Below are 27,783 nucleotides of genomic sequence, written 5' to 3'. Positions count from 1 at the left end.
GGGTCCCTTGACCTCTGACCTCACGATAAGTGAATGAAAATGGGTTCTACGGGTACCCACGAGTCTCCCCTTTACAGACATGCCCACTTTATGATAATCACATGCAGTTTGGGGCAAGTCATAGTCAAGTCAGCACACTGACACACTGGCAGCTGTTGTTGCCTGTTGCACTTGAATTTATGTGACGAATAAGTACACTCAAATATCATTTGTTATTTCATCATACACATTTCTAATTGAATGAAGGAAAAAAAAAATTAAACCGTTTAATTCAGATCTGCACATCTGTCTCTTCTTTCTTACGTAGAGGCCAGAAGCTAAGAGTGATGTGGACGTGATGTACAACTCTGTGGTTACTGGAGAACAACAAACTGTGCAAAGGATATTTATATATAAACACCATCCAATCAACTGCAACTGTTGGAGAGGGAGGAGAGATGTGTTGCAGTTGTATATTTACTAAAATGAGGAAATAGAAAGTCAGTCTGTCAGTGCCTTTGTTGATGTAGTTTTATCTGACTGTGCTCACTCACCAACATGACTGTTCATCTCAGCTTTCTTCTCATCATCACTGGACTCACAGGTCGGTCACCAGGTTCATGTTACAATTTAGAAATGTGGGTTTTTATGCATCTAATTCTTTAAATGTCATTGAGTAATATACCCTCCAGTTTGTATTTCAAATATTTTAACCTAATGTGTAAAACAACAGCTAATATGAACATCTATTACATGCAGGTCATCTGAAGGAAGATTATTGTTACTGAATAAAAGCATTAAAATGCTGCATTTGTTCTTGTTGTGTTCCTCATGTCAGATGATGATACAGTTGGGAAGGAATCTGTGCTACATAATCCTCTATAATGACCTACCAGTGTTTTATTTCATAAATTGTGGAGACAACTATAATATAATATGCACAACTGTTAATATGAATCGTTCCAACATGAAGGTCATAGGAAGGAACAATACTGTTAGCAAGCATATCTGTTAAAATGCTGTATTTGTTCTTGTTGCAGGAATTCACAGCATAACAACAGTCAGTGAAGTGTCAGTGAAGGCTGGAGATTCGGTCACTATCCCATGTCTCTATGACTCAAAATACACAAACCATGTGAAATACTTGTGTAAAGGATCTACATGGTCCTCCTGCTCTTATGCAGTTAAAACAAACCAACAAAATTCAGAAAAGTTTTCAATCTCTGATGACAAAAAGCAAAGAATCTTCACTGTGACGATAAAAGATCTGACGGATAAGGACACTGATTACTGGTGTGCTGTGGAGATTAACGGAGGGTCAGATGTCAGAGAGTATTTTCACCTGTCGGTCAACAGAGGTAAGAGACCTTAAAGCATCTTTAAGCACATTTAAAATCCCTTGTGAACACTAAGGGGGGGGCTCATTGTTTGCTGCAATTTTTTAATTACTTTGTCACTCTAAATGAATGTGAATAAATGTAAAGGTTGAGGACATTAATTATCCACCAGTTGTAATAAGATGTTTGAAACATCACCAGCATGTACCAAAGGCTTCTGCAATTTTTTCTTGAATACTATTTGTTTTCCCTTAAGGTATGCCCAGTCTCTATGTGGATCATCAGGAGATTACAGGATTTAAAGGAGGTAATATAACCATCAATTGTCACTATCTTAACTCTGGAGAAATTGCGTGGTGCAGGCTGGGCAGCTCCTGTGTGACGACGTCGTCTGGACCAATAGATGGAACAAGAGTGACCACCAATGCAAGTGTCCCCAATGTTTTCACTGTGACTATGAGTGGACTGAGGACAGAGAGCAGCGGCTGGTATATGTGTGCTAAAGGAAGCTTACAGATGCCAGTACATGTAACTGTTACTGAGCAGCCTACCACTAGTAAGTTATTATAAATTAAAAATATATAATTGTAAATTATAAATATTTGTCAAGTGTCATTTATAAATGTTTTGATTTAATATAGAAGAGACATTAGGATTCATTATTGTCATTTTACTATAGTATTAATTGTCTTGTTTTGGATTATAGCCACTCTTACCGCAACAAGCCATTTAACCACCTTATCATCAACTCCTGAGCCTGTGAATGTCACCACTGTTTTTACAGACAAACCATCTACCACAGTTAAGAGGGAACAGCACAGGTCAGAAGCCTTCACATTAACATTCAACTATATACACTGCATTCAAGTCTTTTTATTTAATTTGATTTGCATTATGTGATTTAAGCCGCAGTGTTCCAGTGGACCTGATGCACTTCATCATCCCTTTGAGTTTGCTGATCTTTGTTGTAATGGTGACATTGTGCATCTGGTTTTTGTTCAAAAGACACAGTAAGTCTATACTGAATTTTGATATTTCATAACAAAACGTTTTTGTTAATCGTAAATATGTTTTACCATAAATGTAGACTACTGTGCATTATTGTCATTGAGCACTGATGATCACTGATTGTTTTTTTCATTGCTTCACTTTTAGAGCAGACCAAAGTAGAATCATCTGCCACAATAATGGTACAGTAAGATATGCTGATTCATTTCCCGTTACATTTCTCTTACAAAGAAAGAGACGCGCTATCGTGGCCATTTGCTTAATTTAACACTGCCGTGATACCGAGCGAAATAAAGAGTACACATTTCAGAGACTATACTGTATTGTCCATTTGCAGCTGCAGGACTACCATGTATCACTGCAGCTGAACATCTAATAGTTATATTACACAAAATGCATCTTGATAATATCATTCTTGTGGATCTTTTGATAGGAGAATAGAGAAAGCATTGACAGATAGAAACTTAATTGAGCACATATGCGATGACAAATACAGTAAGAGGTTTAATGAATAAATCAATTATGGTTATTGGTTGCCATTCATGTTTTGTCCTCTGCTTCTTCAACACAGGCTTAAGAGGAAGTAACATACAGTACTGTTAAGAAAAAGAGAAGAACTTCAGCCCCGGTAAGTGACTGTACAAATATTATTGGGGCTGAACCTTATGTTTTTTTTCTTTTTTAAAGTGGCAGTATAGGCAGTGTGCTTTTGGCATCACTGGGCAAAAATTCCATAATAACCTTTCAGCATATTGTAATTCAAGTGTTCTGAAAGAAAACTAGACTTCTGCAACTCCTCATGGCTCTGTTTTCAGGCTTTTTAAATTTTTTAAAAATCTAGCTTGTGACGTGAAACTTTGGCCAATCACAGGCAATTTCAGAGAGAGCGTTCCTATTGAGCGTTCCCATTGGCTGTGCTACGGCTGTTGGGCGGTGCTTGATATTTCCTCAACTGATCTCAACATGGCTGCCGGGTCACAATCTTTCTCAATAGGCATTACAGTAACAGAGTGTGCCTGTGCCTGTGCCTAGTTTGACCGTTTGATCGCTGTTTGTGAGTGATCAACAGACGGCAGCTGGACGGCAGACTCCAGATCAGCTCTGACTGGTTGTTTTCCTCTAGTCTGTGAAATCTTACAGATGCAATTAGGACACCAGAGGACACAGAGGCACATGATTTTGATCAGATTACCTGTCTCATGCACTACTGTCAGGATATAGTAACCGTTTTATAAAAAACTCTTTTAAAAGGGACTGTTTGTAAGATTCAGAATTGCTTGTTAACAGCGACACCTGCAGCCGTTAAGTCAATGAAAGTCAGCGTCGGGCTCACGCTTGTGCTCGCTCTACAATAGACATGAACGAGCATCGCTCAAAATAGTGAGGCGACACACGTCAGCTAAAACCACAATATCAATCTATATTTCAGCTGCTTGACAGTAATGTTAGCTGACCAGACGAAGGTCTCTCCATGAATCGATGCTGATCCTAATGTTGGCTTTTCCTGTTTCAGGAAAAGCCCGGAAAAGCTCCCTCCCACTGCGACCAGAGAGAGACACCGGCACCCAGTCAGAGACGATAACGTTTCTCGATGCGGAGCCCCGTCACTTCACAAGACACGGAAAACCTCTGTTGGTCTGGAGGAGCTGCAGCAGTTATTTCTGCACAAATGTCCAGTGTACATTCACTAGATATTCTCAGAGCTACGAAGTCTTCTGCAGTGTGTAGTGTGCGCGCATGCACGGGATGCTTGAGGCAAGCTGAGTGATGGCAAGCAGGCAGAGGAGCAGAGACTCCGGCCAACACTGTTTTGCAAGACGGGCTTCACTAGATATAACTTTGTGGTTTTGGTGCTTCCGTGTAGTTTGTGTTGGAGTCTGAGTCTGAACAGCGCAGCCACACGCGAGCGCGCATATGCAAGCGCGCATGGGAAACCGACCCAGTTAATTTATACGTATAAAAAGTTACAAACAGTCCCTTTAATTATATTTGCTCCATTTCTACCTGCTGCTGCTTTAATATCAGTCTTACGTGTCTTTTTATAGGAGAACATCCCTTATGTAAAAAAAGTATACTTTAAGTTTATTTTATGAAGTAATCTTCAGTATAGTTAAAGTTTATTCCCAAGTATACTTTATGTAACAAGTATAATAATATCAATATATTAGTAGTATACTTGTAAGTGTACTACTTCAATACTTCTTGGGACTACATTGGCCCACTTTTTAGTTTATTAAAGTATACTTTAAATGTAAGAGTAATAAACTTTGAGTACACAACTAATTTACATCCAAATTGTATTTTGTACTGCAACTATAATATGAACTATACTACAAGTGAACTTATAGGTATACTGTTAGTTTAGTAGTTATACTTGTAGCGTAAACTGAGTATTAGTTTAAAAGTTTTTACTGCAAGTATACTTGTACGTTTTCTTAAGTGAACTTATAATACTAAGCAAAATAAACTTTTCTGTATACTTTTCAGTATAAGCCAAGTACACTAAGACTTTTCTGTATACTTGACGGTATAAGCCAAGTATACTGAAGTATCATTTTGTTAAGTTTAGGTACAGGTAGGTACATAAAAAGTAATCTGAAAGCATACACTCTTATTTTAAGTTTAAAAGAAGTATACTAATAGCATACTAGAATAGACTTCTTTTTTGTAAGGGATAGTAAGCATTGACAGATAGAATCTTAATTGAGCACATCGGTGATCACACATACAGTAACAGGTTTAATTAATTAACCAATTATGGTTATTGGTTGCCATTCATGTTCTGTCCTCTGTTCCTTCAACACAGGCTCAAGAGGCAGTAACATACAGTACTGTTAAGAAAAAGAGAAGAACTTCTGTATGACTGTATGAATATTATTGGCTAACCTTATGTTTCTTTTCTTTTTTCTTAAGTAAGACCCACCTCAGAATTATTAGTATTTTCTTTGGACTATTGTATAAAATAAGGTTTTAGTAAACTCTAATTCCTCTCATGTGTTCGCCTTAAAAAGGAAGTATTTTTATGAAATGGTTCATGATTAGTATTTTAATAAAGGTGGTCTTGTTGATGTAATCCAATCAGATCTAGTCTAATAAAATGGTGTTTATCCTTTATTTAAATAAGGTTTGTTTTGCTCCTTCATCAGGCTAAAGAGGAAGTAACATACAGCAATGTTACGCAAATGAGAAAAACTTCAGTTAAGGTAGCCGTAAACCATTAAACCACAACTTGTATTACACAACATAAGCACAAGAAAAGACACACTCAAATAGCATTTATTATTTCATCATACACATTTGTATTTGAATGAAGCAAAAAACAAAAAAATGTTTAACTGTTCAATTGATCTGTTTCACATCTGTCTCTTCTTTCTTACCCAGAGATCAGAAGCTAAGCGTGATGTGGACGTGACGTACAGCTCTGTGGTTACTGTCGAACACCAATCTGTGCCACCGGTAAATTTTAACAGCCCAGTCTCACACTGTTGCTCACATACATGGTGTAACTTTACTCTCTAATTTTTTAGCCACACTGCTAGTGTGGCGGTTGACTCTTAGTCTGCTTTATCTTTGATCTTTCTTACTAATTGTCATGTTTTCTTCTGTTCTGCAACAGGTTGAAGCAAAAGATGAGGATATAACATATAGCAGGTTGGCCCAGAACCAGCAAAACTCTTTTCTTAGATGATAGTGTTGCAATGTGTTGTCAACTGTTCTTTGGTTTTGCAACAACTTCTTACTTCTTTTTAATTTTGAGGGTTTACACCTTCCCCTTTTTTTATTCTCCTCTGCATAGCTGCAAAATGTTTCACACAAGTGCAGAACTGGGCCTGGTTTCCCAAAAGCATCTTAAAGCTAAGATGTTTGCAATATCCATCTTACGTCCCTTCTTAAGCTTAAGAGGTGTTTCCCAAAATCTTCGACAAAAGCATTCTACTCTTAGCAATGATCCTATCGACTCGTAGGAGGTTAAAGTGCATCTTAAGAAGTTTTTATTGTTTTTGTTTATTATAATCTGTACTATATTGAACAGTGATGTTGTTTAAGTGACGTTTGATGTAAAATGAAGGATAATGTTTAAAATTAAAAAAAATAAAATGAAATGAATAACGCACAAATTAATTCAGCAATTGATCTACAAGTTTCTGTTGTCGTCCTCCTCCTTTCCTTTTTCTTGTCTTGTAATATATTCATCTCTTCTGGCTGAAACGCCACTGTCCTGATGTTGTTTTTGCATTTTCCACATCTTTTCTTTTCTTTTTATTAATGGTGCATAGATGATTTTGCACATTCGTGAAGATTATAAGAACGGCCACTGCTTCATTTTGTGTTTAAAATGTGTTTAAACATGCAGAATATATTTGGCATCATTGGGCAAAAATGTCATAATAATCTTTCAGCATATTGTAATTCAAGTGTTCTGAGAGAAAACTAGATTTCTGCACCTCCTCATGGCTTTGTTTTCAAGCTTTAAAAAAATCCAGCCAGTGATGGGAAACTTTGGCCAATCACAGGTCATTTCAGAGAGAGAGCGTTCCTATTGGCGGTTCATTCAACGGAGGCAGCTGTCAATCACTCGCAAACTCTGATCCACCTCTGCATAGCGTCAATACATTGCAAAGAAGCACTGGTCTGTTTGTTTTATAAGGGCATTGAAAAACCTTTAAGCTTATCTGCAGAACATGTATATTGAGTTTACTGGGCTTAATTATTAGGTATAAATTCACAATAATATAATCCTCATTTCTATTTTCAGGGAGTTTATACACTCTCAATGTACACTAGCCATGTGTTTTAACAAATTTTGTATGTATATGTTGTTTTCATTCCTTTAAAAGTGAATGCACATTTAATTTCATGTTAAGAGAAGTAATTATGTGAAATGTAACTGAATGAAGATAAACAACTTGCAGTGCACAGAGGAGTACAAAATAATTAGTGCCGTCAACGTTAAAAATCATTTTAATGCAACTAATTTCTTTAACACATTAACGCAACTTGTGATTTTTAGGTTGTAGCGGGCTCAGTTTTAAAGCTAGAGTGAAGATATCATCATATGAAACTAGAAAAACTTAATGAATACATTGGTACCAACCATGTAGCTTGTTGAGAAGGAGGCTAAATATCTCTCCAAACTTACGATAAATTTGGTTGAGGAAAAACTGTCATGGCCATTTTCAAAGGGGTCACTTGACCTCTGACCTCAAGATATGTGAATGTAAATGGGTTCTATGGGTACCCACGAGTCTCCCCTTTACAGACATGCCCACTTTATGATAATCACATGCAGTTTGGGGCAAGTCATAGTCAAGTCAGCACACTGACACACTGACAGCTGTTGTTGCCTGTTGGGCTTGAGTTTGCCATGTGATGGTTAGAGCATATTTGTTATGCTAAATACAGTACCTGTGAGAGTTTCTGGACAATATTTGTCATTGTTTCGTGTTGTTAATTGATTTCCAATAATACATATATACATACATTTGCATAAAGCAGCTGTCTATATGTTGATGAGAGTATTAAATACTTGACAAATCTCCCTTTAAGGTACATTTTGAACAGATAAAAAAGTGGGATTAATTTGCGATCATCTCTGGACCATCATGCGATTAATCACAATCGATTATTTTAATCCATTGACAGCCCTAAAAATAATATAATTTCATTAGCTTTGTGAAACTGCAAACATTTAGAACTTAAAGAGCAACATGTAATGTGGTTTTATCAGTGCATTGTAGAGATATGGAAGTGAGAGCGATGCCTTTTAAAACCTTAATTGTATAACTATTGATGAGAGACTCTGTTGCTAGTACTAGTACTACTGTGACTACCTGCAGCACTGGAATAACTTTACTGTGCCACAAGTGAAAGACTTCAAAGTGAAACCAACAAATTGATAATTAAGATTCGAAAAAGTGTACATATCCACATTTACACCCTCAACTTGGTAACATGAAACTTATCCTGTTATTTAGACATTTTCATAGCAAGTCTATCATAGCTGTACTAAAATGGGTATATGTTTGATTTACTGTGATTCGTGACAAGTGTCATCAATAAAAACAATTTGCTTCATGACTATTATAATGTGCCTTCGATCAACATCACAAACCTAAATCTTAAAGGCGACCTATTACGCTTTTGTGCTTTTTCCCCTTTCCTTTAGTGTGTTTTATAGTTTTTTGTTCATGTGAAAGGTCGGCAAAGTTACAAAGCCCAAAGTCCATGCCAAAGGGAGTTCCTCTCCCCCACAGAAACATTGCTCCTGAACTGCCTGAAACGCCTTGATTGAAGTCCCGCCTTTTCTTCCATAACATGGTGATGTCACCAAGTAATACATTCGCATAACGGCTAGCTTGGCATGCCCTTAAACAAAGCTAGTTATAAGCCATCCATCCTCTGTATGGTCTATGTCTCTAGTTTGTGGCTGTAAAGTTTCATGAGGCTGTGATTATCCTAGAGGTCACCACAGGTCATTTTATAACATGAGTTCAAGTTTCAAAAAATGGTCTCACTACAATGAAATAGCTACTGTGGGGACTAACATCATCACACATGAATACAATTGGGCCAATGTTACCATTAATTATCTAATCATTTGTATCAGTGATCACCAGTGTCTCCAGCGTTCCCATAAGGAGTTTGCCAGATATTATGGAGACTGTCCGCTCACCAGATAATGGAAGGCTGGACACCTTAATGTGTACAATGCTCACTGATAATTACAAACCCCAAATACTACGTGACTGCTTACAATATTTACTTCATCGGCCAACTTATGTGATGCAACTGAATTACGAGGAAGAACGATTGTAACAGATGCAATTGCATATGTTATACAATTGGGAAGTATAATTCTGTACAGAAGTGTGTTGGTGCCTTGCTCCGTGTTGTTTTGTCGGACTGCTCGCTCTCTGAGATGGCTGTTCATCTCAACTTTCTTCTCATTCTCACTGGACTCACAGGTCAGTAACGGGTCCTTTTAAAATGGTTTAGCCTATTATGTTTCTTTGTGTTCCTCTTGTCAGATGATGATACAGTTAGGCAGGAAGTTGTGCTACATAATCCTTTATAATGACCTACCAGTGTTTTATTTCATAAATTGTGGAGACAACTATAATTTAATATGCATAACTCTTAATATGAATCGCTCCAACATGAAGGTCATAGGAAGGAACAATACTGTTAGCAAGCATAACTGTCAAAATTCTGTATTTGTTATTTTTGCAGGAATTCACAGCATAACAACAGTCAGTAAAATGTCAGTGAAGGCTGGAGATTCGGTCACTATCCCATGTCTCTATGACTCAAAATACACAAACCATGTGAAATACTTGTGTAAAGGATATTATCGGTACTGCTGCTCTTATGCAGTTAAAACAAACCAACAAAATTCAGAAAAGTTTTCAATCTCTGATGACAAAAAGCAAAGAATCTTCACTGTGACGATAAAAGATCTGACGGATGAGGACACTGATTACTGGTGTGCTGTGGAGATTGATGATGGGCCAGATGTCAGAGAGTATTTTCACCTGTCAGTCACCAGAGGTAAGAGACCTTAAAGCGTCTTTAAGCACATTTCAAATCCTTTGTGAACACTAAGGAGGTTCTCATTGTTTATTGCAGTTTTTAAATGAAGCTTATGCGTAAATTCAGACAGGAAGACTGGGGGTGCAAGCTCATTCATTCTCATTCATTCTGGGTCTCTCTCTCTCATGGGCTATTAATATGTCAGCTGATTATGGGCGTCTCTCTTTTCAGCGACCAATCAGAGCTTGCCATATCTCCCTCAACCAATCACATGCTGCTGTCAAAAGTTTGAAAAAACATTCTCCTCTATGCGCTTTCAGTGTAAGCATTCAGCAAACGGACGCGACCCTCCACCACCCCATCACCTCCAGATTCATCACATCAGAGTAATCCTGCTCCACTTCATTCATCGGATCTGCATCAGTCTTCACCACCACCACCACCAGTGTCTAGACCCGGGGGGAATATTTCTACATCCTACTACAGCTTCACTTCCCCTTTATTATTTCACATCGGGTCTAAATCGCCAAAGAATGTGCTATTCATAATTTGTGCACTTTGTAATAAATCATCATTCAATTCATACGAGTCTTTCCTGATTGAATTACTTTATCACTAAATATGAATGAGAATAAATGTAAAGTTTGAGGACAGTAATTAAGACGTCTGAAACATCATCAGCATGTACCAAAAGCTTCTACAATTTTCTATTGAATATTATTTGTTTTACCTAAAGGTACGCCCAGTCTCTATGTGGATCAGCAGGAGATTACAGGATTTAAAGGAGGTAATATATTACATATATATTATACATTTAATTTCATGTTTAGAGAAGTCATTATGTCAAATGTAACTAAATAAAGATAAAGAACTTAATGGTTGTTGTAGAACAACAAACTGTGCAAAGGTTATATATTTATTTATATACGTCATCCAATCAACTGCAACTGTTGGAGGGGGAGGAGAGATGTGTTGCAGTTGTATATTTACTAAAATGAGGAAATAGAAAGTCAGTCTGTCAGTGCCTTTGTTGATGTAGTTTTATCTGACTCTGCTCACTCACCAACATGACTGTTCATCTCAGCTTTCTTCTCATCATCACTGGACTCACAGGTCGGTCACCAGGTTCATGTTACAATTTAGAAATGTGGGTTTTTATGCATCTAATTCTTTAAATGTCATTGAGTAATATACCCTCCAGTTTGTATTTCAAATATTTTAACCTAATGTGTAAAACAACAGCTAATATGAACATCTATTACATGCAGGTCATCTGAAGGAAGATTATTGTAAGTGAATAAAAGCATTAAAATGCTGTATTTGTTCTTGTTGCAGGAATTCACAGCATGACAACAGTCAGTAAAGTGTCAGTGAAGCCTGGAGATTCAATCTCCATCCCATGTCTCTATGACTCACATTATATGAACCATGTGAAATACCTCTGTAAAGGAAATCATTGGTTCTCCTGCTCTGATGCAGTTAAAACAAACCAACCAAGTAGTTCAGGACAGTTTTCAATCTCTGATGACAAAAGAAGAGGAATCTTCACTGTGACTATAAAATATCTGACTGATGAGGACACTGATTATTACTGGTGTGCTGTGAAGAATGATGTATTGCCAGATGTCAAAGAGTATTTTCACCTGTCGGTCACCAGAGGTAAGAGACCTTAAACATCTTTAACATTTAAAATCCTTTGTGAACACTGAGGAAGTTGTCATTATTTGCTGCAATTTTGTTATTGCTTTGCTACTCAAAATTATAGAAAATAAATGTAAAGGTTGAGGACATTAATTATCCACCAGTTGTATTAAGATGTCTGAAATATCACCATTATGTCCAAAGGTTTCTGCAATTTTCTATTGAATTTGTTTTCCCTTAAGATACGCCCAGTCTCTATGTGGATCATCAGGAGATTACAGGATTTAAAGGACATACTATAACCATAAACTGTCACTATCATAACTATGGTGAAATGAAGTGGTGCAGGCTGGGCAGCTCCTGTATGACGACGTCGTCTGGATCAATAGATGGAACAAGAGTGACCATCAATGCAAATGTCCCCAATGTTTTCACTGTGACTATGAGTGGACTGAGGACAGAGAGCAGCGGCTGGTATTGGTGTGTTAAAGGAGACATACAGATGCCAGTACATGTAACTGTTACTGAGAAACCTGCCACTAGTAAGTTATTATAAATTCTAAATATAAAATTGTAAATTATAAATATTTGTCAAGTATCATTTATAAATGTGTTGATTTAATATATAAGATATATTTGGATTCATTATTGTCATTTTACTCTTGTATTCATTGTCTTGTTTTGGATTATAGCCACTCTTACAGCAACAAGTCATTTAACCACCGTATCATCAACTCCTGAGCCTGTGAATGTCACCACTGTTTTTACAGACAACTCATCTACCACAGTTCAGGGTGAACAGCACAGGTCAGAAGCCTTCACATTTGCATTCAACTATATACACTGCATTCAAGTCTTTTTATTTAATTTGATTTGCATTATGTGATTTAAGCCCCAGTGTTCCAGTGGACCTGATGCGCTTCATCATCCCTTTGAGTTTGCTGATCTTTGTTGTAATGGTGACATTGTGCATCTGGTTTGTGTTAAAAAGATACAGTAAGTCTATACTGAATTTTGATATTTCATACCAAAAGGTTTTTGTTAATCGTAAATATGTTTTACCATAAATGTAGACTAATGTGCATTATTGTCATTGAGCACTGATGGTCACTAATTGGAGTTTTCATTGCTTCACTTTTAGAGCGGACCAAAGCAGAATCATCTGCCACTATAATGGTACAGTAAGATATGCTGATTCATTTCCAGTTACATTTCTCTTACAAAGAAAGAGACGCGCTATCGTGGCCATTTGTTTAATTTAACACTGCCGTGATACCGAGCGAAATAAAGACTACACATTTCAGAGACTATACTGTATTGTCCATTTGCAGCTGCAGGACTGCCATGTATCACTGTAGCTGAACATCTAATAGTTATATTACACAAAATGCATCTTGATAATATCATTCTTGTGCATCTTTTGATAGGAGAAGATGGAAACTTAATTGAGCACATTATGTGATGACAAACACAGTATTAGGTTTAATGAATAAATCAATTATGGTTATTGGTTGCCATTCATGTTCTGTCCTCTGTTCCTTCAACACAGGCTCAAGTGGAAGTAACATACAGTACTGTTAAGAAAAAGAGAAGAACTACAGGCTCGGTAAGTGACTGTATGATTATTATTGGCTGAACCTTATGTTTCTTTTCTTTTTTATTAGGTAAGACCAACCTCAGAATTATTAGTATTTTCTTTGGACTATTGTATAGAATAAGGTTTTAGTAAACTCTAATTCCTCTCATGTGTTCGCCTTAAAAAGGAAGTATTTTTATGAAATGGTTCATGATTAGTATTTTAATAAAGGTGGTCTTGTTGATGTAATCCAATCAGATCTAGTCTAATAAAATGGTGTTTAGCCTTTATTTAAAGAACATTTGATTTGCTCCTTCATCAGGCTGAAGAGGAAGTAACATACAGCAATGTTACGCACATGAGAAAAACTTCAGTTAAGGTAGCCGTAAACCATTAAACCACAACTTGTATTACACAACATAAGCACAAGAAAAGACACACTCAAAAAGCATTTATTATTTCATCATACACATTTGTATTTGAATGATGCAAAAAACAAAAACAGGTTTAACTGTTCAATTGATCTGTTTCATAACTGTCTCTTCTTTCTTACCCAGAGATCAGAAACTAAGAGTGATGTGGACGTGATGTACAGCTCTGTGGTTACTGTCGAACAGCAATCTGTGCAAAGGGTACATTTTAAGAGCCCAGTCTCACACTGTTGCTCACATATATAGTGTAGCTTTTCTTAGCCACACTGCTAGTGTGGCAGTTGACTCTTAGTTTGCTTTATCTTTGATCTTTCTTACTAATTGTCATTTTTTTCTTCTGTTCTGCAACAGGTTGAAGCAAAAGATGAGGATGTAACATATAGCAGGTTGGCCCAGCACCAGCAGAACCTGTAACCCCATGTTAACCCTACATCTTATCTGCCTGTCTATCACTGGACTCTTTTCTTAGATGATAGTGTTGCAATGTGTTGCCATCTGTTCTTTGGTTTTGCAACAACTTCTTACTTCTTTTTAATGTTGAGGGTTTACACCTTCTCCTTTTTTTATTCTCCTCTGCATAGCTGCAAAATGTTTCACACAAGTGCTGAACTGGGCCTGGTTTCCCAAAAGCATCTTAAAGCTAAGATGTTTGCAATATCCATCTTACGACCCTTCTTAAGCTGAAGAAGTGTTTCCCAAAAGCTTTGAGTAGCTTTGAGAGTTTGCCAGATAAGTAATACATTTGCATAATGGCTAGCTTGGCATGCCCTTAAACAAAGCTAGTTATAAGCCATCCATCCTCTGAATGGTCTATGTCTGTAGTTTGTGGCTGTAAAGTTTCATGAGGCTGTGATTATCCTAGAGGTCACCATAGTTCATTTTATAACGTGAGGTCAAATTTAAAAAAAAGGTCTCACTACAATGAAATGGCTACTGTGGGGACTAACATCATCACACATGAATACAATTGGGCCAATGTTACCATTAATTATCTAATCATTTGTATCAGTGATCACCAGTGTCTCCAGCGTTCCCATAAGGATGTTACCAGATATTATGGAGACTGTCCACTCACCAGATAATGGAAGGCTGGACAGCTTAATGTGTACAATGCTCACTGATAATTACAAACCCCAAATACTACATGACTGCTTACAATATTTACTTCATCAGCCAACTTATGTGATGCAACTGACTTACGAGGAAGAACGGTTGAACTGGTTTCCCAAAAACATCTTAAAGCTAAGATGTTTGCAATATCCATCTTACGACCCTTCTTAAGCTGAAGAAGTGTTTCCCAAAAGCTTCGACAAAAGCATTCACCTCAAAGCAATGATCCTATCGACTCGTAGGAGGTTAAAGAGCATCTTAAGATGCTTTTATTGTTTTTGTTCATTATAGTCTGTACTATATTGAACAGTGATGTTGTTTAAGTGACGTTTGATGTAAAATGAAGGATAATTTTTAAAATAAAAAATAAGAAAATGAATAACGCACAAATGAATTCAGCAATTGATCTACCAGTTTCTATTGTCGTCCTCCTCCTTTCCATTTTCTTGTCTTGTAATATATTCATCTCTTCTGGCTGAAACGCCACTGTCCTGATGTTGTTTTTGCATTTTCCCCATCTTCTCTTTTCTTTTTATTAATGGTGCATAGATGATTTGCACTTTCCTGAAGATTATAGGAACGGCCACTGCTTCATTTTGGGTTTAAAATGTGTTTAAACATGCAGAATATTTTTGGCATCATTGGGCAAAAATTTCATAATAACCTTTCAGCATATTGTAATTCAAGTGTTCCGAGAGAAAACTAGATTTCTGCACCTCCTCATGGCTCTGTTTTCAAGCTTTAAAAAATCCAGCCAGTGATGGGAGACTTTGGCCAATCACAGGTCATTTCACAGAGAGAGCGTTCCTATTGTCTGTTAATTCAACGGCGGCAGCTGTCAATCATTCGCAAACTCTGATCCACCTCTGCATAGCGTCAATACATTGCAAAGAAGCACTGGTCTGTTTGTTATATAAGGGCATTGAAAAACCTTTAAGCTTATATGCAGAACATGTATATTGAGCTTACTGGGCTTAATTATTAGGTATAAATTTGCAATAATATAATCCTCATTTCTATTTTCAAGGAGTTTATACACTCTCAATGTACACTAGCCATGTGTTTTAACTCATTTGTTATGTATATGCTGTTTTCATTCCTTTAAAAGTGAATGCACATTTAATTTCCTGTTTAGAGAAGTCATGATGTCAAACTGAACTGAATAAAGATAAACAACTTGCAGGGCACAGAGTACAAAATAATTAGGGCTGTCAACGTTAATGCGATGATAATGCCTCAATCAAAAATCGTTTTAATGCCACTGACTTTCTTAACGCATTAACGCAACTTATGATTTTTAGGTTGCAGTGGGCTCAGTTTTAAAGCTGGAGTGAAGATATCATCATATGAAACTAGAAAACCTAAATAATCCATTGGTACCAACCATGTAGCTTGTCAAGAAGGAGGCTAAATATCGCTCCAAACTTACGTAAAAATTTTGTTGAGGAAAAACTGTAATGGTCATTTTGAAAGGGGTCCCTGACCTCAAGATATCTGAAATAAAATGTGTTCTATGGGTACCCACGAGTCTCCCCTTTACAGACATGCCCACTTTATGATAAGTACATGCAGTTTGGGGCAAGTCATAGTCAAGTCAGCACACTGACACACTGACAGCTGTTGTTGCCTGTTGGGCTTGAGTTTGCCATGTGATGGTTAGATCATATTTGTTATGCTAAATGCAGTACCTGTGAGAGTTTCTGGACAATATTTGTCATTGTTTCGTGTTGTTAATTGATTTCCAATAATACATATATACATACATTTGCATAAAGCAGCTGTCTATATGTTGATGAGAGTATTAAATACTTGACAAATCTGTAGATTTCAAGATGAAGTAACATACAGTACTGTTAAGAAAAAAAGAAGAACTTCAGCCCCGGTAAGTGACTGTATGAATATTATTGGGGTTGAACCTTATGTTTGTTTTCTTTTTTAAAGAGGCAGTAGACAGTATATTTTTGGCATGATTGGGCAAAAAATTCCATAATAATGTTTCAGCATATTGTAATTCAAGTGTTCTGAAAGAAAACTAGACTTCTGCACCTCCTCTTGGCTCTGTTTTTAAAACAAATCTAGCTTGTGACGTGAGACTTTGGCCAATCATAGGTCATTTCAGACAGAGCGTTCCTATTGGCTGTGCTCCGGCTGGTGGGCGGTGCTTGATATTTCCCCAACTGATCTCAACATGGCTGCCGGGTCACAAACTTTCTCAATAGGCATTACAGTAAAAGAGTGTGCCTGTGCCTAGTTTGACCGTTTGATCGCAGTTTGTGAGTGATCGACAGGCGGCAGCTGGACGGCAGACTCCAAATCAGCTCTGAATGGTTGTTTTCCTCCAGTCTGTGACATCTTGCAGCAAAAATTTGAGTTTCAGAGTCTTTGTTTCCTGAATTCTGGTGACTTTAAAACAATGAAAATAACAAAATAATAAGTACACTGCGACAGCATTTTTATGTTAAACTTCTAATTTTACCTTTAAATCTCAGGAAAGAAAACTCAATAAATTGCCCCTCTTCCATAATTGATGCCATGATGCCAATGATGTGAACAGCCAGGCTTCGGCTTGTGCGGATATTAATAGCGCGGCTCTTCAGTTCACTACGGGAACGCACGCGGCTCAAATCTGCTGGCTCTGCTCCATTATGTATCACCATAATGAATCTCACAAAGAACCTGATACCGGCAGCTTGTGAGAAGCTCCGGTACGCATGAAAAAGTCACGGTACGCCAAGGAGTAAAATTAGTAAAATACTGCGTACCGGCCCACTTCGAGCACTGCTCATCTCTCATGACATGTTGAGCCAGGCAGCCCATAACTGCTTACCGCAAACTCTGCACTCCCTCCCTCATCTCCCTCCCTCTTCTCCCCACTGTGGCCACCCGGCACAGATCGATTGGGCCAGCCCAGTGACAATTAAGGAAAAAACATGGGCCGATTTTTTAGGACGCTGACTTTCGTTGACTTAACGGTCACAGGTGTCGCTGTTAACAAGCAATTTCTGATTCTTAAAGTCCCTTTAAGTGAACTTATAGTACTCAGTAAAATATACTTTTCTGTATACTTTTCAGTAGAAGCCAAGTATACTGAAGTATAATTTTGTTAAATTTAGGTACAGGTAGGTAGATAAAAAGTAATCTGAAAGCATACACTCTTATTTTGAGTTTAAAAGAAGTATACTAATAGCATACTTGAATAAACTTCATTTTTGTAAGAGATAGTAAGCATTGACAGATAAAATCTTAACTGAGCACATATGTGATCAGTAGGTTTAATAAATAAATCAATTATAGTTATTGGTTGTCATTCATGTTCTGTCCTCTGCTCCTTCAACACAGGCTCAAGAGGAAGTAACATACAGTACTGTTAAGAAAAAGAAAAGAACTTCAGCCCCGGTAAGTGACTGTATGAATATTATTGGCTGAACCTTATGTTTCTTTTCTTTTTTTTTTAAGTAAGACCCAACTCAGAATTATTAATATTTTCTTTGGACTATTATAAAGAATAAGGTTTTAGTAAACTCTAATTCCTCTCATGTGTTCACCTTAAAAAGGAAGTATTTTTATGAAATGGTTCATGATTACTATTTTAACAAAGGTGGTCATGTTGATGTAATCTAAGCAGATCTAGTCTAATAAAATGGTGATAGCCTTTATATAAATAACATTTGGTTTGCTCCTTCATCAGGCTGAAGAGGAAGTAACATACAACAATGTTACGCAAATGAGAAAAACGTCAGTTAAGGTAGCCGTAAACCATTAAACCACAACTTGTATTACACAACATAAGCACACGAAAAGACACACTCAAATAGCATTTATTATTTCATCATACACATTTGTATTTGAATGAAGCAAAAAGCAGAAAAAAGGTTTAACTGTTCAATTGATCTGTTTCACGTCTGTCTCTTCTTTCTTACCCAGAGGTCAGAAGCTAAGAGTGATGTGGACGTGATGTACAGCTCTGTGGTTACTGTCGAACTACAATCTGTGCAACCGGTAAATTTTAACAGCCCAGTCTCACCACTGTTGCTCACATACATGGTGTAACTTTTCTCTCTAATTTTTTTTGCCACACTGCTGGTGTGGCGGTTGACTCTTAGTCTGCTTTATCTTTGATCTTTCTTACTAATTGTAATTTTTTCTTCTGTTCTGCAACAGGTTGAAGCAAAAGATGAGGACGTAACATATAGCAGGTTGGCCCAGAACCAGCAAAACCTGTAAATGTTACCCCTAACCCTACATCTTATCTGCCTGTCTATCACTGGACTCTTTTCTTAGATGATAGTGTTGCAATGTGTTGTCATCTGTTCTTTGGTTTTGCAACAACTTCTTACTTCTTTTTAATTTTGAGGGTTTACACCTTCTCCTTTTTTTATTCTCCTCTGCATAGCTGCAAAATGTTTCACACAAGTGCTGAACTGGTCCTGGTTTCCCAAAAGCATCTTAAAGCTAAGATGTTTGCAATATCCATCTTACGACCCTTCTTAAGCTGAAGAAGTGTTTCCCAAAAGCTTTGAGTAGCTTTGAGAGTTTGCCAGATAAGTAATACATTTGCATAACGGCTAGCTTGGCATGCCCTTAAACAAAGCTAGTTATAAGCCATCCATCCTCTGAATGGTCTATGTCTGCAGTTTGTGGCTGTAAAGTTTCATGAGGCTGTGATTATCCTAGAGGTCACCATAGGTCATTTTATAACGTGAGGTCAAGTTTAAAAAAAAGGTCTCACTACAATGAAATGGCTACTGTGGGGACTAACATCATCACACATGAATACAATTGGGCCAATGTTACCATTAATTATCTAATCATTTTTATCAGTGATCACCAGTGTCTCCAGCGTTCCCATAAGGAGTTTGCCAGATATTATGGAGACTGTCCACTCACCAGATAATGGAAGGCTGGACAGCTTAATGTGTACAATGCTCACTGATAATTACAAACCCAAAATACCACGTGACTGCTTACAATATTTACTTCATCAGCCAACTTATGTGATGCAACTGACTTACGAGGAAGAACGATTGTAACAGATGCAATTGCATATTGAATAAGATTGAGAAGTAGAGTTCTGTACAGAAGTGTGTTGGTGCCTTGCTTCGTGTTGTTTTGTCGGACTGCTCGCTCACTGAGATGGCTGTTCATCTCAACTTTCTTCTCATTCTCACTGGACTCACAGGTCAGTAACGGGTCCTTTTAAAATGGTTTAGCCTGTTATGTTTCTTTGTGATGATACAGTTAGGCAGGAAGTTGTGCTACATAATCCTTTATAATGACCTACCAGTGTTTTATTTCATAAATTGTGGAGACAACTATAATTTAATATGCAAAACTATTGATATGAATCGCTACAACATGAAGGTCATAGGAAGGAACAATACTGTTAGCAAGCATAACTGTCAAAATTCTGTATTTGTTCTTGTTGCAGGAATTCACAGCATAACAACAGTCAGTAAAATGTCAGTGAAGGCTGGAGATTCGGTCACTATCCCATGTCTCTATGACTCAAAATACACAAACCATGTGAAATACTTGTGGAAAGGATATTATCGGTACTGCTGCTCTTATGCAGTTAAAACAAACCAACAAAATTCAGAAAAGTTTTCAATCTCTGATGACAAAAAGCAAAGAATCTTCACTGTGACTATAAAAGATCTGACGGATGAGGACACTGATTACTGGTGTGCTGTGGAGATTGATGGAGGGCTAGATGTCGTAGAGTATTTTCACCTGTCAGTCAACAGAGGTAAGAGACCTTAAAGCATCTTTAAGCACATTTCAAATCCTTTGTGAACACTAAGGAGATTCTCATTGTTTGATGCAATTTTGAATTACTTCATCACTAAAATTAATGAGAATAAATGTAAAGATTGAGGACAGTAATTAAGACGTCTGAAACATCACCAGCATGTACCAAAGGTTTCTGCAATTTTCTATTGAATATTATTTGTTTTACCTTAAGGTACACCCAGTCTCTATGTGGATCATCAGGAGATTACAGGATTTAAAGGAGGTAATATAACCATCAATTGTCACAATAACTCTGGAGAAATTGCGTGGTGCAGGCTGGGCAGCTCCTGTGTGACGACGTCGTCTGGACCAATAGATGGAACAAGAGTGACCATCAGTAGGAGTGTCCCCAATGTTTTCACTGTGACTATGAGTGGACTGAGGACAGAGAGCAGCGGCTGGTATTGGTGTGCTAAAGGAGACTTACAGATGCCAGTACATGTAACTGTTACTGAGCAACCTGCCACTAGTAAGTACTATAAGTAATTTTCATTTATAATTATTTGTCAAGTACAACAATCTATGTGTTGATTTAATACAGAAGTGATATTAGCATTGAGTATTGTTGTATTACAGTGGTAATCATGGTGCTATTTTGAATTTTACACAGTTACAGCAACAGGTTTAACCCCTGTGTCACCCACTCTTAAACCTGTGAATCTCACCCCTGCACCCACAGCTCAGGGTGGACACCCAAGGTCAGCAGCCTTTGCATTAACATACAGTATTTAGAGAAATGTGACCATTTTGTGATCCAGAAAACAGTCCTTGTAAGAATCTGTACATGTGTTTTTACTGACATTAGAAGATAAGTTCTACTGAAAGACTAAATAACTTTTTAACTGCAGTATGTGACCAGGATGATGAATATATTTTAGACTACTGTTTAAATAAGACTGTTCTGTTTATTTATTTACTGTTAATTAATTTGTATTCAAATTTCCTGCTGCAGTCTTTCTGATCACCTAAAGATTTTCGGCATCCGTCTGAGCGTGTTGGTCCTCGTTGTCATGGTGACCTTGTTCATCTGTTTTCTGATCAAAAGACACAGTAAGTATATGGTGAACTGATGAAACCAATTTGTGTTATAAACTTCTGTTTATTCTACAATATTTTGTTTGAATTGAGGACTAGTTTGCATTACTGTCATCGAGCATTGAGAGTCCGTAACTGGTGTTTTTTTTCTGTCTCTCCTTTAGTGCAGACCAGAGTAGAATCATCAGCAACAACAACGGTAAAATATGTGGATTAATTTCCAGATTTATATTTTCACAGAGCAAACTGCATTACACTGTAGAGATGATTTCATTGTAATGTGTTTATGTTTACTACAGTTCTATACTGTTGTATGTCTTTGATCACAAAGCTATAATATAGTATTGTAAAGTATTGTTGATGTAATCTAATGTAATGCCATCTAGTAAAATTCTGTAATCTTACTGTAAATTGGATGTGTTTTTCTCCTTCAACACAGGTTGAAGAGGTAGTAAGTTACATAAGAAGAACTTCAGGCGAGGTAACCCTTAACCATTAAAACCATAACTCATATTACACAATGTAAGTACACTTAAACACACATGAGTACACTTTTTCATTCTTTTTATTTTACAAACCACACCAGTAATTAAATTAAACAAATTTTAAATTAATCAAAAATTGAAGCTTTCATATCTCTCTCTCCTTCTTTACCCAGAGGTCTGATGCAGAGAGTGATGTGGATGGAATATAAAGGCTGAATATTAAGATAACCAAACCCTGTCTGACTCTTTTCACGTACTGTAGTTCAGTATTTTCTGCCGACCATTTTGTTCTCACCAAGTCAAAATGTTGCCCTTTAATTGAGTCTCTTATAAACTTGCATCATGTTTGCTTTGCATTGCATAGTTTCTTTACCATTCCTTCCTCATTTTCTTTTGTCTTTTGTTCTCCAACTGGTTGAAAAGACGTCTCAGCAGCAAGTTGTTCGTTGTTGTTTTTTTCACCCTTGCCATGCATTTGTATCCACCTCTGCATAGCGGCAAAACATCACAAAGAATGTTGTATTGTATATTGGGTTTAATGCGCTTAATTTATTAGGTATAAATTTGCAATAATATAATCCTCATTTCTATTTTCAGGCTGTTAATACACTCTCAATGTATACGAGCCATGTGTTTTAAATCATTTTTTTATGTATATGCTGTTTTCATTCCTTTAAAAGTGAATTCACATTTAATTTCATGTTTAGAGAAGTCATTATGTCAAATGTAACTGAATAAAGACAAACAACTTGCAGTGCACAGAGGAGTACAAAATAATTAGGGCTGTCAACGTTCAAAATAATTTTAATGCCACTAATTTCTTTAACGCATTAACGCAACTTGTAATTTTTAGGTTGTAGCGGGCTCAGTTTTAAAGCTAGAGTGAAGATATCATCATATGAAACTAGAAAAACCTAATGAATCCATTGGTACCAACCATGTAGCTTGTTGAGAAGGAGGCTAAATATCTCTCACGACTTATGTTAAATTTGGTTGAGGAAAAACTGTTATGGCCATTTCCAAAGGGGTCCCTTGACCTCTGACCTCAAGATATGTGAATGAAAATGGGTTCTATGGGTACCCACGAGTCTCCCCTTTACAGACATGCCCACTTTATGATAATCACATGCAGTTTGGGGCAAATTCTAGTCAAGTCAGCACTCTGACACACTGACAGCTGTTGTTGTCTGTTGGGCTTCAGTTTGCCATGTTATGATTTGAGCATATTTTTAAGTTTTAGTACATACATTTGCATAAAGCAGCTGTCTATATGTTGATAAGAGTATTAAATCCTTTACAAATCTCCCTTTAAGGTACATTTTGAACAGTAAAAAAATGTGTGATTAATTTGTGATTAACTATGGACCATCGTGCGAAATATTTTAATCGACTGACAGCCCTAAAACAGTATAATTTCATAAACTTTGTGGAACTGCAAACATTTAGAACTTAAAGAGCAACATGTAACGTGGTTTTATCAGTGCATTGTAGAGTTATGTAAGTGAGAGCGATGCTGTTAAAATCTTCATTTTATAACTACAGAGGATAGACTCTGTTGCTAGTACTAGTACTACTGTGACTACCTGCAGCACTGGAATGATTTTACTGTGCCACAGGTGAAAGACTTCAAAGTGAAACCAACATAGTGATAATTAAGATTCGAAAAAGTGTACATATCCACATTTACACTCTCACCTTGGTAACATGAAACTTATCCTGTTATTCAAACATTTTCATAGCAAGTCTTTTATATCTATACTAAAATGGGTATATATTTGATTTTCTGTGATTTGTGACAAGTGTCATGTATAAAAACAATTTGCTTCATGACTATTATAATGTGCCTTCTATCAACATTAGAATATCCTGCAGCTAATAAGATGGTTCACTCACAATACAACACCAGCAAAGCTCATAGTGTATCTGTACACCATCTCAAAATATTCCCCTTGTATTCACTTTTTAATCACCTCATAAACTTACAGCCAGCCATTTAAAACAATTCACGAGAGCTCACCTGCGACCCAGCAGCTCCACCTGCCTGGTGGCCAAGCTGCCGCTACCAAGATTGTCCTGTTGAATAATAACACAACTCTTGATCCTCACGTGAAAAAGGGGTGATCTTAGTGAACTAAACATTAAGACTATACAAATTACTGATGTAAAATATGATATTTTTTTCAAGAATTTGACAAGAGAAAATCTTTATTAATTTCAGTTTGTTTTTTTTGTTCTTTCTTTTAAAGACCCAATGCACTTCATCTTTCGCTGGCATTTACAACAATATTAAAGTTGGTTGATGTTAGAATGGCATGTCTGATCGATAAACACAAATTAGCACCTCACACCTGAAGTTTAAATACAAAATCAATTAACCGATTTTCAGTTTTGAGTAATATTATTTAAATACCAATCACTTCCTATTTGTTGTCTTTCATTTGTCTCACCAACATTACTGCCAGTGCTGCAACTAGCCGTGAATGCACTGTACAACCTGATGATAAAACCCACTGGACGTGTTCAGACAGCGCTATATTGCCACCGTCAGTGTGTTTGAAGATCACTACAGAACTTCCAGGTGAGTTTTGCCCTTATTTGCATTATTTTTTTTAAATTTTTGGGCATTTTCAAACCCTCCATTTTTTACGTTGCTGGTCAGTTCCTTGTCAGTTTCCTATTTCACAGTAACATGAATAATGGCTGAATTCCATTTAGCTGCCTCAGTTTCAGTGTCGTGGTATTGTGCATGCTGATTCACTGTCACACTGTCATGGCTTCCTGGGACACTTGAATAGAACGGAGTCATCGTTAATGTTAATAATGACACCTGTGCTTTCTAACTCAAAATGTTTAATGTGAAAAGGACTATAGCTGTGTTCCAAATCACAAGTTTTATTTTTACTTTTAGTATATACTGCAGCTGCCCTTACAAAGTACATACTGTTGCATGCAGTACTGTATGCATACAACTTGGCCATACAGCTTTGTCATAACATTGCACCTTGTACTTTGACCTTCTTGTTCATATATTCGCTGCGCAGAGGATTGTGGGTCAGAATAGCCAGAAAAGCATGATAGCTTGCATACGGCAATATGCGACCGGATGCAGTAGGACATCCTGGTATTTTTGGCATACTGCATTTGACATACTATGTATTGGGGCATACTAAATCTTTTTCTGGCACACTAAATAGTATGGTGGTATAGGTATTGGTATGCACATGTTTCAAATTCATCCATTATAGGGCTCACAAACTGAGAGTGATACTGATGTGCGCTCAGCTACCATTGCTCATAATGAACATGTAGCAGCCCAGGAAAAAGTAAACCAGATTGCAAAATGGACTCTAAAGATGAAGAAGTTGGGTGGGGATTTTATTTGCAAGACATGTTGAGTCAGAGGAAGTGTCTTTTACCCAATCACATCTTCAAATGTGATGTGCCATAGGTGAAGGGCTTTTTGGTTCAGTAGGATGTGCGTCACTAAACGAAGCCTCTGTTGCTGCGTTGGCCTTCTTCGTCAGTTTGGTAAACAGAGACTGTTGTCTTTTACGCATTGTTTTCTGCAGCTTCTCTACCTTCTCTGTTCGTAGACTGCTACCAGATGGAAAGTCCCATGATAAAATGCTGTGAACTTTGGTGAAGTGGCGCTCGACGTTACATCTTTTACCCACTGACACGCTTGCACCGCAAATGAGACACACATTTGTCATTACCCGTTCCTCATTAAAATAGTATATTTTTTTCTTTTTATTAGCCTGGCTATTTTCTGCGGTCATTGTCAAATCTGGTGTACGCTTGCTGGTCTGCTAGCATCGCCTAATGTTACTGCGTCACTGATGTCATGATATTTGAAAGCAGCGCAACTTGTTTAATTGTCGGCCGATTGGCAAATAATCAATTCGTGTCAGAAGGGGACGCAATGTCTGTGAATTTGATTGGATAGAAACTTAAACCGGTTTACAATGTGACTTTGTGTTATAAAATTTATGTTCATATTCTTTTAACCTTTAGTGAGCCACTCAGACACAGTTAGTGAGCTACCGGTAGCGAGCGAGCTACTTATTGGAGACCCCTGTGGAGAATGTCCGCTCACCAGATAATGGAAGGCTGGACAGATTAATGTGTACAATGCTCACTAATAATTACAAACCCAGAATACTACATGACTGCTTACAATATTTACTTCATCAGCCAACTTATGTGATGCAACTGACTTACGAGGAAGAACGATTGTAACAGATGCAATCGCATATCAAATAAGATTGGGAAGTAGAGTTCTGTACAGAAGTGTGTTGGTGTCTTGCTCCGTGTTGTTTTGTCGGACTGCTCGCTCACTGAGATGGCCGTTTATCTCAACTTTCTTCTCATTCTCACTGGACTCACAGGTCAGTAACGGGTCCTTTTAAAATGGATTAGCCTATTTTCTTTCTTTGTGTTCCTCATGTCAGATGATGATACAGTTAGGCAGGAAGTTGTGCTACATAATCCTTTATAATAACCTACCAGTGTTTTATTTCATAAATTGTGGAGACAACTATAATTTAATATGCACAACTGTTAATATGAATCGCTCCAACATGAAGGTCATAGGAAGGAACAATACTGTTAGCAAGCATATCTGTTAAGATGCTGTATTTGTTCTTGTTGCAGGAATTCACAGCATAACAACAGTCAGTCAAATGTAAGTGAAGGCTGGAGATTCGGTCACTATCCCATGTCTCTATGACTCACAATACACAAACCATGTGAAATACTTGTGTAAAGGATCTACATGGTCCTCCTGCTCTTATGCAGTTAAAACAAACCAACAAAATTCAGAAAAGTTTTCAATCTCTGATGACAAAAAGCAAAGAATCTTCACTGTGATGATAAAAGATCTAACGGATGAGGACACTGATTACTGGTGTGCTGTGGAGATTGATGGAGGGCTAGATGTCAGAGAGTATTTTCACCTGTCAGTCACCAGAGGTAAGAGACCTTAAAGAATCTCTAAGTACATTTCAAATCCTTTGTGAACACTAAGGAGGTTCTCATTGTTTGATGCAATTTTTTAATTACTTCATCACTAAAATTAATGAGAATAAATGTAAAGATTGAGGACAGTAATTAAGACGTCTGAAACATCACCAGCATGTACCAAAGGTTTCTGCAATTTTCTATTGATTATTATTTGTTTTACCTAAAGGTACGCCCAGTCTCTATGTGGATCAGCAGGAGATTACAGGATTTAAAGGAGGTAATATAACCATCAATTGCCACAGTAACTCTGGAGAAATTGCGTGGTGCAGGCCGGGCAGCTCCTGTGTGATGACGTCGTCTGGATCAGTAGATGGAACAAGAGTAACCATCAGTAGGAGTGTCCCCAATGTTTTCACTGTGACTTATGAGTGAACTGAGGACAGAGAGCAGCGGCTGGTATTGGTGTGCTAAAGGAGATTGACAGATTGACAGATGCCAGTACATGTAACTGTTACTGAGCAACCTGCCAATAGTAAGTACTATAAGTAATTTTCATTTCTAATTATTTGTCAAGTACAACAATCTATGTGTTGATTTCATACAGAAGTGATATTAGCATTGAGTATTGTTGTATTACAGTGGTAATTATGGTGCTATTTGGAATTATTTACAGTTACAGCAACAGGTTTAACCCCTGTGTCACCCACTCTTGAACCTGTGAATCTCACCCCTGCACCCACAGCTGAGGATGGACACCGGAGGTCAGCAGCCTTTGCATTAACATACAGTATTTAGAGAAATGTGGACATTTTGTGATCCAGAAAACAGTCCTTGTAATAATCTGTACATGTGTTTTTACTGACATTAGAAGATAAGTTCTACTGAAAGACTAAATAACT

General features: G+C 37.2%; 1 protein-coding gene and 1 long non-coding RNA gene across 2 annotated transcripts; both read left to right on the top strand.

Annotated features, from left to right (window-relative positions):
* The first annotated feature begins 537 nt into the window (after positions 1 to 537).
* Positions 538 to 23,753, top strand: LOC141773579 (polymeric immunoglobulin receptor-like). Its single transcript, XM_074645423.1, has 5 exons — positions 538 to 583; positions 1,020 to 1,337; positions 11,738 to 12,037; positions 21,013 to 21,100; positions 21,355 to 23,753. Exons 1-5 carry the CDS (start codon positions 538 to 540, stop codon positions 21,470 to 21,472), a joined length of 870 nt encoding a protein of 289 aa, XP_074501524.1. The 3' UTR covers positions 21,473 to 23,753.
* LOC141773889 (uncharacterized) lies at positions 13,393 to 14,339 on the top strand. Its single transcript, XR_012595204.1, has 3 exons — positions 13,393 to 13,450; positions 13,629 to 13,703; positions 13,854 to 14,339. It is a non-coding gene; the product is annotated as an uncharacterized LOC141773889 (long non-coding RNA).
* Positions 23,754 to 27,783: the final 4,030 nt, after the last annotated feature.

The sequence above is a fragment of the Sebastes fasciatus genome, chromosome 9, assembly GCF_043250625.1.
Source record: "Sebastes fasciatus isolate fSebFas1 chromosome 9, fSebFas1.pri, whole genome shotgun sequence".
In the NCBI taxonomy this organism is placed as follows: Eukaryota; Metazoa; Chordata; class Actinopteri; order Perciformes; family Sebastidae; genus Sebastes; species Sebastes fasciatus.
Note: the sequence above shows the minus strand (reverse complement) of the source record. Positions and strands in the feature narration are given on the sequence as shown.

Excerpts from the sequence above, each read along its gene's own strand:
- LOC141773579 (XM_074645423.1), top strand. The coding sequence starts at position 538 with ATGACTGTTCATCTCAGCTTTCTTCTCATCATCACTGGACTCACAG. Across the intron at positions 1,338-11,737 it reads TCACCTGTCGGTCAACAGAG|ATACGCCCAGTCTCTATGTG; the intron begins GTAAGAGACCTT and ends TTTTCCCTTAAG. Across the intron at positions 21,101-21,354 it reads GCTCAGGGTGGACACCCAAG|TCTTTCTGATCACCTAAAGA; the intron begins GTCAGCAGCCTT and ends TTCCTGCTGCAG.